We start from the raw sequence: 14,413 nt of genomic DNA, 5'->3' as shown, positions 1-14,413 counted from the left end.
ATAAATTTTAAAAATATGCAATTAACACCAAACTTAAAACTTGACTCTAGACTCAAACAAGAAACACAAAATTATTTTTGATTTTATGATTTTATAAATTTTTTTGTATTTTTCGAAAATTATTTTTGGAAAAACAAAAATACAGAAAAAAATTTTGAAAAAATTTTGAAAACTTTTTTGAAAAGAAAATTACCTAATCTGAGCAACAAGATGAACCGTCAGTTGTCCAAACTCGAACAATCCCTGGCAACGGAGCCAAATAGAATTTATACACTCTCTAAGCTAAATTCTAAGCTATTTATAGACTCTCTTCCATTGATCTTCAAGCCTTGAATTGGGCTTTTGGCCTTGATGGAATTGGGTCGAAGATGGCTCCAATTGATTGCTCTTGATCTTGAGAAGAGATCTGTGTGAGAATTGGATGCTGGTGCTTCAAGTTTGAGTTAACATTTGAGTGTCAACGTTGACTCAAACGCCATGTAAAATAAACCAGCAAAACCAGAAAGCTTGCTGTCATTGGCGTTTGATTCAACGTTGGAGGGCCAACGTCAATTTATCCATGCGTGTGCGTGCTATGCGCGTCCGCACAAAATGGGCAGAAAAGCTTATCCACGCGTGCGCATGCTTTACGCTGTCGCGTGCTTTGATATTTTTCCAATCCACGCATTCGCGTCACTGACGCGTTCGCGTCAATGCAAAACTTTCGAATCTAAATTCTGGGCTGAGCATCGCGGACATTGGAAGCTACGTTTGAGTTAACGTTGGACATTTTTTGACGCGTGTGCGTGATCCACGCGTTCGCGTGGATGGTCATCTTTGCCATTCTACGCATGTGCGTGACGCACGCTTGTGCACGGAAATCAATTTTTGCTTTTTTTTCACGCGTACGCGTCACTCAAAATTTCCTTAGCTCCAGAATTGAATTCTTCATCACCACGTTGGGGTTAACGTTGGACCCCCAACGCCATCCCAAACGTGAGCTTCAGCAACTTTATGCTCTGTTTCTCTTCTCCAAGTCTCTTTTCTTCAACCTTCCTCCCTGCCTTTCTTCACCTGTTATCAACCAACAAATGTATCAAAGCTATGCTAAAATCATGAGACTTCTTATTATCTCATCATACAAATAATCATAGCATAAAACCTCATGAAATTGCATCAAATTACTCATGGTTGAATGAATATAGGCATACATATATAACTCAAGAAAGTGCATAAAACCTAATGAAACAAGTGAAAAATGCTTGAAAAGCTAGCATAAGATGACTTGTCATCAATAATAAATATAAAATATATTAGACGTCATTAGTACAAAAATAAAAAAGTATATTACGACAAACATAATCTTTTATTTTTAAATAATAAATATAAAACATAGGAATACAAAAAATAGAAATTTTTTTTATTTATAAGATCAATTATCATCTAATAAAATTTTTATAATATTAAAAAATTAAATTAAAATAATATTTTAAACTACAATATAAAAATATAGAATAATAAATTTTATGTTATGTTGCTTAAAAAATAATTATATTGTTATATTAAAATTTTATTAACTAATTACTTTGTTAAAATATTATTATATAATATAAATTTTTATTAAAATTATTATAAAAATGTAATTTATTTAAAATATCATATATAATATATATAAAAATGTTGACTTTTTTTATTTTTTTAAGAAAAAATTTTGAATAAAAAAGGAAAAAAAGAGAAAAAAGGAATACGCATATCTTTTACGAAAAAAAAAAGAGAAAAAGAAAAATTATTTAGAAATTGCGTTTAATTTATTGCGGTGTTGTGTCATATGATTTCTTTATTTATTTTCCAATGTGCTGTTTTCATAAATGATAGGCGTATTTCTTATTTTTTCTTTTTTTATTCAAACCATTTTTTATTAAAAAATTGATAAAATAAAAATGTCAACACTTCCATGGATTATATTTAATATTTTAAATAAATTACATTTTTATAAATATTTTTGTAAAAATTTGTATTATACAATAATATTTTTAACAAAAAAATTAGTTAATAAAATTTAAATATAATAATTTAATTATTTATTAAGTAATATAAAATAAAATTTAATTATTTTATATTTTTATTTTACAATTTAAAATATTATTTTAATATTATAAAAATTTAATTACATAATAGTGATATTAATAAATAAAAAAATATTTGTATTTTTTATATTTATATATTTTATATTTATTCATTAAAAATAAAAGATTATAATTATTATTTAAAGTATTATATATTAAAAAATATTTATTTATTTACATACCGGTAATATTTAATGTATTTTATATTTGAATAAACAGCCCAATTCATTACAAGTGTGTATAAGTATAATTTTTTTTTTTTGGTCTTTTACGGTATTTTTCAATCTGGCAGGTCAAGGACTAAACCGTCGCGGTACTGAACTCTATTTAAGGATTTGCTGTTGGTCAATGAGTTGTTGCATGTACAAGACGAGATTCAAACCCCTAACACTTAAGCGGACTAGTAAATTAACAACTAGACCAACTCAACTTGATTATAGAAGCATGATTCTATTCTGATGTCTACGGCTATGATGTGTTGAGTTTAGGCCAATCGATCCCGAAAATTTCCAAACAAAACCCTACATGGTCAATCCAAAAACGAAATCAAATTTTATTGGTGTAAATTGTAAAAAAAAAAGAAATTAAATTAAAATTTTTAACGCAGCATTCTCATCCAAACATGAATAAAAAATTAAATCAAATTAAATTAAATTCAATTCATATTTCATAAGTTTTAAAGAGGTTAATTTTTTTTATATTAATTAAATATATGTGTAATATATTGTTATTGAAAGATTAACTGTTTTTTTATATGATATTTTATTCAAATCGGACGGTCCGATTTGTTTAAAAAAAATTAACTACAAATCAAATGGTTCAATCTAGTTAAAAATAAATAAATTACAAATCAAAATATCCGATTTATATTTGATATTTTTTATTTTTTAAAATAAAAATGGAATGATCTGATTTTAACATTAAATTTTTTTTTATTTTTAAAATTATAAATGAGACCGTCTTATTTATAATTATTTATTTAAAAAATAAAACAAATCGAAGACATCCATTTATAGCTCGTATAGCAATACTCCTCTTCTCACATCATCCTAAATCATCCTAAGATATACCTCTCTCTCACGCAAAAAAGAAAAAGCGTTTCAAAGAGACACAACTGGAACCAAGTCAAGTCAGAAAGGGGTGGCTGGCTGGCTGGGGTTCTGCGGTTCTGAACAAGCAAGCAGCACAAACATAACTAGTTAGTTTCTTCCACCACCAATCCCCTCTTCTCTCTCTCTCTCTCTCTCTCTCTCTCTCAATAGTCCAAAAACCAAGAAAAAGAAGGAAAGATTAGAAAGATGCCAACGATATCAAACTTCTACAGCATGAAAGATGCATCCAAGCACAGCACCAAAGACGATTGCTGGATCGTTGTGAATGGAAGGGTACCTACACACTTTCACTTTTACTATGCTTTTTAATTTCAGCATCTGAGTGCCTGTCACCCTTCATAATCTGCATAGATAACTCTCCAATAGCTTCAAGTGTTTAATTTTCAAATATCTATGCTTTTATATATTGATGTGAAATAATGGATGATGCTTTGGATTTGGATAGATAAATGTTTAGGGTTTGTTAGAATATATTTGTGGTATTGTAGATTAATATAGTCGATAGCTATATCCGTTATTGATTTCATATTGGTTCAGTTTGATATTATGTTTTGCTGTTGTGATTACACTTCATTCTTAACCTATAAATAGACATTCTTCGTAGTACATTGCTATAACATATTGTCTGAATATAAAGTTTATCATGTTCTAATTGGGACACAAGGTTGAATGTGGGGGTTTGTTTTTCCAATCCGATTTATATAATATATGTATGTACAGATAAATTGTTATTTACTGTTATTTCTATGTAGATTTCGTAATCTTTGAGCTATGTAGTTTGTATTTTATTCCTGCATCTATTAATGACGGTTAGGGACTTTTGTCAAATTGAGTTAGCATATTAAAACCATTTCAGTGTCATTTTACTTTTATCACCCTTTTTTATCCCAATATTCATATCATTTGATTTCCCTTTATGGAATTATTTAGCTGATGTAAGTTTTCATATATACTAAGCAATGAATGACATTCATGGTTTTTACTCTGCTTGTTCTTGTAGATGGCATTGCTTCCTTTCATTTTACATATCCATTAATTGACGAGAAAGTGACAAGTTTATTAAGAACCAAAATGATTGTGTATTCTGATAGAGGTTTATATAAGTATTAGAGCATTTTTATGTTGGGATTCATTGTAAGGACCTTGATATGCTTGGCCATTGTTGAAACAGAAAATTTTATGACTAACTATTGCCAACTACTTCTCTCAAAAAGCCTTTGCTCAGTTTATTTTAGTTTCACTTGACATCTTGGTTACTACTATCATCGATGTTATATATTTTGATGTTTCTAAGTGCAGTTACCATATTTTCATTTCTAAAACAGAAAAAAAAAATTGTCACTGCAAATTTCCATGGTTTCAGCTGTGCAGAAGTTGATGAATCTGAAACAGAAGCCCATTTGTTGAGTTGTGTAAAATCTGGTACCAAAAATAGCTAAGAGTAAGAGATGAATGGAACAGTGCAAAACCTTGAATTGAGCAGAACCTATGTTGTTTAGCTCCCTTCCTTGTGTGCTATATGCTGAGAATTAAGATAAAAAGTGTTTAGGTATTCAGATTTCAGATGTTTGACAGGTCTGATCTCTCCTGATTCTAATTGTTTTCCAACTCTAAGGAATTGCACCTTTGGCACCCTCCCACATGACCTAATACCTTCCAACCTTCTTTCTCACGGAATCAGAGAATCACGCATCCCCCACTAACATTTTTCAGTTGGAAAGTTAGTTATGCCCTAATTTCCCTAGTAGCATTCATTATAGTCATGTCATCCACTCATTCCCTCAGATTCTCATCAGAAGGGGTGCTAAGAAATTCTTGTATACACATATATACTTAGAAATTACATGAGGTGCACTATTGAACAACTGTTATTTTACTATTAAAGTCTCTTTCCGTATCACTCATGTGTTATTGTTCCTGTCTTCTTTGACCAAAGGCACTGTAATGATAACATCAAAGTCTTCTATCAAATCATTAATATATGATAAAAGTTTAGTAGTACTTCAATCCACCAAGGTTATCAAACTCAAGAGTCAAGAGTTGACTTAAACTTGTGGAACTTAGGTATGCTTAAATTGTAACTCAATTCATAAACTCGATTTGGGTGCCTAAACTGGTAGAAATTCGTAAACATTTCTTAACCTTGCAAGCCACCATTGTTATGGTTTTTATCTGTTACTTTGTGTCCAATCCTTCTTGCTCATTTGGTGTAGTGTGATTTTAGCTGTTTAGAGTTTTAATGTTTCATAATGTGTAATTGGTCCTATTAGTATTTCTTTTGAGAAGGAATTGGCTTGCTGCTAGATAGATTACTTCTACTTGTAGCTGTTGACATAAATCATGTTGGTTATGTTTCTTGGTCTTCATTTCATTTGGTTGCTGCTTGAATTTTAGAATATTTGGATTCTTCGGTTTGTTACATTCTCTTTCAGCACAAACTGTTTACCAAGCCAATTCAGTACCCTTGGGTTAATTTTTTTTCATTTTATAGATTTGTTTTGTGAGGTTTTTGGAGTCTCCATAACTCAAATTTGACATTATTTGTGCTTGTTGCCTACGAATTCTCTGATCATACAAAAATAATATCAGCTGTTCTTGTATTGCAATCATGAAGGTCCTTATTTTTTCACGTGTGTAAATTTGGAACATATTAAATTCAACTTGATGCTGCATGTATTGTTAGAATTTCTATTAACTTTTTAGTGTTATGAATTTTATTAGGCTGGGATCTTGCTATGTAGAATTAGGTTAGTCAGTTACTGTTTTTCTATTGTGTTCTTCAGTATTATCTCTATCATAAGATCAGTTAACATGCTAGATTTCATATCCTTTTTTTTCTCTCTTTCCAATTCGTCTTTCTTCTGTAATTTCAAGAAAGAAAAAATTACTCTCAGTTACCAAATACCAATGGCTAGGTAGTCCAAGTAATTCTGCACTTGCTCCTCTTAAGATCTTGGGTTCCAGTTTGTAAATGGAAAGAACCAGTATGGTGAGAACTGAAACCCTCGCACTTGTTTAGCTGAAACCTAAAACCAGATCAGTGAAGAGTAAAATAGGTTCTGGATAGTGGTGTTTTAGATCAAATATGAATTTATTGCTGTTAGGGTTTCTTGCATCTGCATCTCTTGCCCTCCTTTGCTCATCTTATAGTTACATATTTCTCATTCCTTATCGCAGGTATATGATGTAACACAATATTTGGATGATCATCCTGGTGGAGATGATGTAATCCTTGCCGCAACTGGTATTCACTTATGCTTCTGATACATTTTTAAACTATTGAATTCAAACACAATCCAGAAATGCTAATAGATTATACGGTATCTTAACCTTGGTGAAGGGAGAGATGCAACAGATGATTTTGAAGATGCCGGACACAGCAAAAGCGCGAGAGAACAAATGGAGGAGTACTTCATTGGTGAGCTTGACACATCGGCGCCAATTTTCACTGAGAAAAGTTACCATGTGAAGCTCATGCAGTTGGCAAAGCAATGTTGGGCTGTTCCTGTAACTGCTGTTGGTATCTCGGTAGTAGTTGGATTCGTATACTTGCGTAAGAAGTAAGAATCACAGGACTAAAAATCAATTCTCATTGTTGCTACTGAAAAGGAATTAGGGCAACAAATTATTTCATTGCTTGAAGGATAAGAACTATAAGAATACTGCCACATTTCAAAATAATAATTTACATTTGATTATATGAATGACTGAAGAATTGATTAAAGAATGGATTATCAAACATGTTTTTTTTTTTTTGTAGTTATTGCAATTGATCTGTTGAAGATTATTTTTTCTTAGGAAAAGGCAAAGTCCTCTTAAGTTGTGTTAGTTCTGTTATTTGTGTGCTTTTATGATCTGATGTTCATAACAATTGCCATCTCAATTTAACGTGTGCATTTGCCATCAGGAACGTAAAATTGTTATCCGGCTTTTAGTTTTTGATCAACTATGTTTCTATCGTGTCTTTACCCTCTGAATTTTAAAATAAACAACAACAACGAGGCCTTGTCCCACTAGGTGGGGTCGGCTACATGAATCAAACAACGCCATTGAGCTTTTGTCATATATCATGTCTACAGAGAGACTGTTTACATGTAGATTTCGTTTGACCACCTCATGGATAGTTTTCTTAGTTCTTCCTCTGCCTTTCACCTCTAGTCCATCTTCTATCTCATCCACTCTCTCAACTGAGTGTTCTGTCGGTCTTTTTTTCTCATATCCAAACCACTTGAGATGCGATTCTACTATTTTTTTCACAATGGGTGCTAATCCAATTCTCTCCCGTATATCTTCGTTCCTTATTTTATCCAATTGCGTATGACCACTTATCCAGCTCAACATCTTCATATCTCTGTCACATTTAGCTTATGTTTGTGTTCCTTTGGCCGCCCAACACTCCGTACCATATAGCATAACCGGTCTTATAGCAGTGCGATAGTAATTATCTTTAAGTTTTAAATGCACTTTTTTGTCACATATAAAACCAGATGTACTTCGCCATTTTGACCAACCTGCTTGGATCCTATGATTTACATTATGTTCAATCTCTCCATTATCCTGTATGATGCACCCAAGATACTTAAAATTTTTAACTTTTCGTAGAATATTTTTTCCAATCTTCACCTCTATATTAGGGTTTTCCCTTCTCAAACTAAACTTACATTCCATATATTCTGTCTACGGCCTATGCGCAGACCATACACTTCTAGAGCTTCTCTCTATAAGTCCAACTTTTTATTTAGGTCTTCCCTTGACTCTCCTATAAGGATGATATCATTGCCAAAAAGCATGCACCATGACACAAGCTCTTGGATGTGCTCTGTGAGTACTTCCTAGACTAATGTGAAAAGGTACGGACTTAAATATGATTCTTGGTGTAATCCTATACCAATAGAAAATTCATCTGTTACATCACCTTGAGTCTTTACACTAGTTGTGACTCCATCATACATGTCTTTAATTGTACGAATATATGCGATCCTTACTCTCTTTTTTTCTAAAACCTTCCATAAGACCTCCCTTGGCACCCTATCGTACGCTTTTTCCATAAGACCTCCTTTTGCACCAACCCATTTTGTTTCTTGTAGACACATAATGTTAATCTTCCTCCTTGTCATAGTGTCCACCAATTCCATGGATTTTCCCGTTAGAGTGCTTATGTTCCATGTCCCAAATCTCAACTTTCTGTCGCTCCGACCTTTACTTTTTATTTTGTGAACTAACTTATTTACCCTCGTCCGTTCACGAAAACGCGGGAACCCTTCCTCATTTAACACTACATTCGAGCACCGATGCAGCGGCTCTTATTCATTTGACACTGTACTCGAGCCATACAGCGCGTTGCTTCCGGGGAACGACCTAACTTTAGCTCAATAACGTCTTTAATTCATGTCATCAAGATTCGATTAAGTCTTTTTGTTGGTTGTCGAACACCTAGTACAACTCTCTTCCTTTATCCGGACTTGGGACCGGCTATGTACCGCAAGTGTAATATAGGCGGAGTTCCTCTGATTTTTAAAACATATATAAATAAACTTCTTGAACATTCTTAAATGTGAATTGTAGTAAAAAAAAGAAATGTATTTTAGTACTCCATGAATTTGGATTTATATGAAATATCGTCTTTCAAACTTTTTTAATATTCAATTTTCATATTGTAAATTTTGGTTTTTGTTAATAATTGATGAAAATAATTACAGATATGTTGGCATGAACATTTGAAAAAGTTCATGGGAAGGTCTAATATATAGTATCATAAAGATCAGGGGAGTTAAGGACATTAACCCTCTATTTTTATTGTTATAATTCATGCAAATAATTAGAGTTAAGTCAAGGAGTAAAGCACTAAAGCTAGTTTTTTTTTGGGAGGCAGGGTTTATTTTTAATATGGGTGATAAGAAATTAAAAGGGATAACAAAAAGAATGACACAAAAAGACAACAGAAATTTAAACAGATAGATAAGAATATTTTTTTACTAGACTTCTAAAAAACTTATTTTTAGTAATTTAGGTCATCGAAAGGATTTTTTTCTACTAGACCTTTAAAATATCTGTCATTGACAACCTAGATTAGAGGGACAAAAATTGAAAGAGATTAATGCACAAAATTACCTTAGTGTTGGATCCTTCAATCTTTTTCATGCAACAAGCGAAGCAAATCACTTATCTCACTTAATCACACAATAAAAATGTGCATAAAGCAACTAAAAGTTTTATTCATTAAAGTTGTGTAAATTGTCTCACAAAATGTGTTTAAATAGACCTCCTAACAAACTAACTAAAATATAAGATAACTAATTTAAATCAGATTTGATCTTATTAGATTAGATCAGATTTGATTTAAATTTAAAATCTTAAAGATAGGATAACTAATTTAAATCAAATTTGATCTTATTAGATTATATCAGATTTGATTTAAATTTAAAATTTCTAAAGATACTAGTAAGCGAATTAGAACTAAATCAAATCTTCTAAAAAACCTTAACAATAAAGCAAACTAAAATATAGGCCTTAATAATTTCGAAAATTAATATTAAATTTGTGTCTTCTATTGAACTTGAAAAATATCGTTGGGCCTCTTGCTCTCCTGACATAGCCCAATGGGCCTTATGATTTGTCGTAATCTCGGCAATACTGTTTTTGAGACAAACTCTTGGTCTCCTTGATGTCCAAGACGAGCATGGTATATTTCTTCTACTATTCAGATCTTTGAACGTGACAAGATTACCTTTCTGCCCCTTTGCTCTAACATGACAAAAATACCGTCCTGACCACGTATCATCCTCTATCTCTCTCTTCAAAAAGATTCATCCTCGAATCTGCATATATATCAAAAGGAGAAAAATTAGAGATAGTAATTACAATTGGACTATCATACCTACCAAGAAAATTATTCTTGATCAAATTGTCCTTGATAATCCTCAACACTTGGAATGGACCATCTTCTCTATTAACAAGTGTTATTTTTCTCGGAATGAGAAGCTTTTCTTCCCTCCAAGGAATCCAAACCCAATAACTGGATTCAAATACCATAATTTGATAGCTCTTTTCTACCTATTGAATTGTGACTATATCCCTCATGTGTGAAAGTTTAATCTTTTCAATCATACCTTCACCATCTAATGGAACACTATTACTCAAAGGCAAAAATAAGAATTTTAAAATAGGCAAAGACTGAACAACTTTCAGAGGTTCACAAGGATAACAATCAACAGAGTTATAAATATTAGAGTTCTGAGGACGCTCCATGTCTCGCACAAATTTATCCAAAACAGGCTTAACATGCAAGATATGCTCATCCAAACAGCTATCATAAAGTAGCACAGAAACAAACTCTTTGCGAAACAATTTAGTAATGTATGTGGAATCTTTAATATTTTGGCTTGCAATTAGAAATATTATCATATTAAATCTATCCATTGAAAAATTAATAATATGCGTACGTTTTCTAACCCTAGACAACCTAGGTATAAAATCCATAGAAATATAAATCTATGTATGAGTAGGAATAAGTAAAGGAATGCACAACATATTCAAGAAAACTTGAGGATTAACTTTCTTACATGCAATAAAATGAGAATAAATTCCATTAATACTTCTACGTCTATGAGGCCAACAAAAATATATAAATAACATATCTAAGATTCTTTTTGTTCCACTATGGTACTTTAAATCAATATTCTCACAAGCAACAGATATAGAACAAAAATCAAATTTAGTTGCATAAAAATTCTTTTTATAATCAAATACTAAGATTTTTGGAGTAAGAGTTGTGAGTAAATCATACCTTATGGACAAGTCATTAGCTATTATGTTCTCATTACCTTATTCAAAGTTTAGAATTAGTTGTCTTTCTTCCTCTCCATCCATATTAATGCCTCCATAATTGATTAGTGAATCTGCAAAACCTTAAAAAGTTGACATAAAAATACTAGGAATTTCATGGTTAGATATGAGAAATTAAAAACTCTGTGCAATTGAATTATACTAATGCAGTCATGTCTAAGCTAGAACTTTCTAGATCTCTCTCACAAGTGTGTTTATTACTCTCAGTTTCTTTGTCGCTCATTGACTCCTCTCTCTCTCTCTCTCTCTCTCTCTCTCTCTCTCTCTCTCTCTCTCTCTCTCTCACTATTCTCATGTTTTTTCTCAAAACTCTCGCTTTCAATTAAATATTGATTCTTTTCACTCAAACACTCACTCTCTTTCTCTATTTTTTCTCTCTTAATTTTTAAATTGCTCACATCCCAAGAACCCCGCATGAGAAATTCTGCACTTTTGGATCCTCCAAATTCACATCACCCTCTACAGCATACTCAAAAAATTCTTCCATTGTTGGCATGGAGAAGAATTAAAGATTGGCCTAGAAGAACTCCTCTTCCTATGTCGATCTATAATATTCTTCTTGATCTACTCTACCTCCATGCCCCAATTGACCAAATTCTCTATTGTTACGAAATGGTAAAGTTTGACTTGATCAACAATGTCTTTATTTAGTCCAAGAAAAAAATATCTCATAAGAACATCAGGACACTTTACAATATTAACCTTGGTCATCAAATATATCAACTCCTTGTGGTACTCATTTTTATAGATTTGGAATCTTGTTTCAACTTACAAGCCTTTTTAAGAAACTCATTGTGGTATGATGATGGCACAAACTGATTGCTCCTGATTTTCTTCATCTTCTCCCTAGATTGAATTGGTGATTTTTCATTCCGTCTTCTATTTTTGTCTAGCTCAGCCCACCAGATAAGGGCATAATCTGAGAATTTTATAGCTGATACTTTTAACTTTTTCACCTCAGAGTAGTTGTGACACTGAAATATGAGCTCCACCTTCTGTTTCCATTCTTGGTAAGCCTTATGGTCACTTCTTCCTTGAAATTTTGGGATGCGCATTTTGGTAGAATTTGGGTAAAGCCTCCTCCACAGACTCCACAGAATGATCATGAACAGATTATCGGGACTACACTCTTCTATTGGGGGATAAAGAATTATTTATTGAAGCCATGTCATCAAGATGCTGTTCAATCGTTTCTGGTACGCCAGTGATTGTGTTGAAGCAAAACGTTAGTTTTGGATCTTGGCTCTCTTTGTTGTCATCCATCACAAATTGGGTAGGTTTTGGTTCCACTGAAGAACCTGTGAACGAAAAGACCTGACAGCACTCTTCTCATGTGTATTACTCAGATTGGGACACTCGTGTTTGCTCTCAATATGTGGCTTTTACTATCTTTTGAGCTCACCACCCTTGTCTTTCTTCACTCTTGGATTTGTTTAAAAGTTGCACTTCAGAAAATAAGGAATTGAGACACCAAATTAGGATAATCTGAATGATAGAGATGCTCAATTTGACAAGAAGACAACCAAAGTATGTGATGAAGGAAAGAAAACAATAAGTGATACTAAGATGACAGAAACAAGAAAAATTTAAATCTTAATTGGGACCCAAAGTAATTCTGAAAAAGCTAAAGACAACGGTAAAAAATATATGATTGAATTTTTTTGGTAGAATGAAGAAACTTGGAAACAAATATTGATAACTGTATAGTGGGTTTTTTTTGCGACTCTTTTTTTTTTTTTTGCAGATGCTGACTTTAAGATATAATAATTAGAAAAACAAAAAATTAAATAGAAATTTTCGATTTTTTTGGACTTTGAAGTAAATTTGCGAAAATTGAAGAGAAAAACAAATAGACAAAACAAGAACCCTAGAGTGTGTAGATAAATAAGAATTCACATATGATCTGTAACTGATTTCAGATGATAAAAAAATAAGACTTAAGGATAATGGGATACAAAAAGATGACACAAAAAGACACATCGGAAACATAAAAGATAGATAAGAATTTTTTTTACTAGACCTCTAAGACACATGTTCTTAGCAACCTAGGTCACCGGAAGGGATTCTCTACTAGACCTTCAAAGAAATTGTCATTGACAACCTAGATTAGAGAGTTGAAGTTGAAGAAACCACCACGCAGAGAAGATAAGAAATTAAAACGGATAACAAGAAGAATAACATAAAAAGACAGCGAAAACATAAAGGGATAGATAAGAGGATTTTTCTACCAGACCTTTAAGAAACATGTTCTTAGCAACTATGGTTACTATAAGGATTTTTTCTACTAGAACCTCAAAGAACCTATCCTTGACAACCTAGATCAGAGGGACGAAAATTGAAAAAGACTAACCCATAAAATTACCTTAATGTTGGATCCTTCAATCTTTTTCATGCAACAAGCGAAACAAATTACTCACTTCACTTAATCCCACAATAAAAACGTGCATAAAACAACTCGAAATTTTATTCATTAAAAATTGTGTAAATTATCCCACCAAATGTGTTTAAATAGGTCCGTAACAAACTAGCTAAAAGATAATATAAGATAATATAAGACAACTTAATTTAAATCTTCTAAAGATGAGATAACTAATTTAAATCAAATTTTATCTTGTTAGATTATATCAGATTTGATTTAAATTTTAAAATCCTAAAGATATGATAACTAATTTAAATTAGATTTGATCTTATTGGATTAGATCAGATTTGATTTAAATTTAAAATTCCTAAAATACTATTAAGCAAATCAGAACTACATCAAATCTTCAAACAAACCTTAACAACAAAGCGAACTAAAATATAGATGTAATAATTTCGAAAATTAATATTAAACTTGTGTTTTCTACTAGACTTGAAAAATACTGTTGGAATTCTTATTGTCTTCGCTTAGCCCAATGGGCCTTATAAGTTGTTGCCATTTCAGCACCACTGTTTTCGAGACGAACTCTTAGTCTTATTGATGTCCAAGACCGACACAGTACAATTCTTCTAGTATTTATATTTTTGAACATCAAAAGATTACCATTCTACCCCTTGTCTCTAAAATGACAAAAATGCCCTCCCAAAAATGTATCATCCTCTTCCTTTTCAAAAAGATTTGTCCTCGAATCTGCATATATATCAAAAGGAGAAAAATTAGAGATAGTAAACACAATTGGACTACCATGGCTACCAAGAAAATTATTCTTGTTGCAATTGCCCTTGATAAGCCCCAATACTTGGAATGGACCATCTTCTCTAGCAACTAGTGTTGTTTTTTTCTGAATGAGAATCTCTTCTTCCCTCCAAGAAATCCAACCCCAATCTCTGGGTTCAAATACCATAATTTGATGACTCTTTTCTACCTACTAA

The 14,413-nt window shown here is 31.9% G+C and overlaps 1 protein-coding gene across 1 annotated transcript; it reads left to right on the top strand.

The window, feature by feature from the left end:
* Positions 1–3,109: 3,109 nt before the first annotated feature.
* Positions 3,110–6,941, top strand: LOC112801661 (cytochrome b5). Its single transcript, XM_025844537.3, has 3 exons — positions 3,110–3,490; positions 6,395–6,461; positions 6,558–6,941. Exons 1-3 carry the CDS (start codon positions 3,404–3,406, stop codon positions 6,779–6,781), a joined length of 378 nt encoding a protein of 125 aa, XP_025700322.1. The 5' UTR covers positions 3,110–3,403; the 3' UTR covers positions 6,782–6,941.
* The last annotated feature ends 7,472 nt before the right edge of the window (positions 6,942–14,413 follow it).

This window comes from Arachis hypogaea, chromosome 5 (assembly GCF_003086295.3).
Source record: "Arachis hypogaea cultivar Tifrunner chromosome 5, arahy.Tifrunner.gnm2.J5K5, whole genome shotgun sequence".
Taxonomy (NCBI): domain Eukaryota; kingdom Viridiplantae; phylum Streptophyta; class Magnoliopsida; order Fabales; family Fabaceae; genus Arachis; species Arachis hypogaea.
Note: the sequence above shows the minus strand (reverse complement) of the source record. Positions and strands in the feature narration are given on the sequence as shown.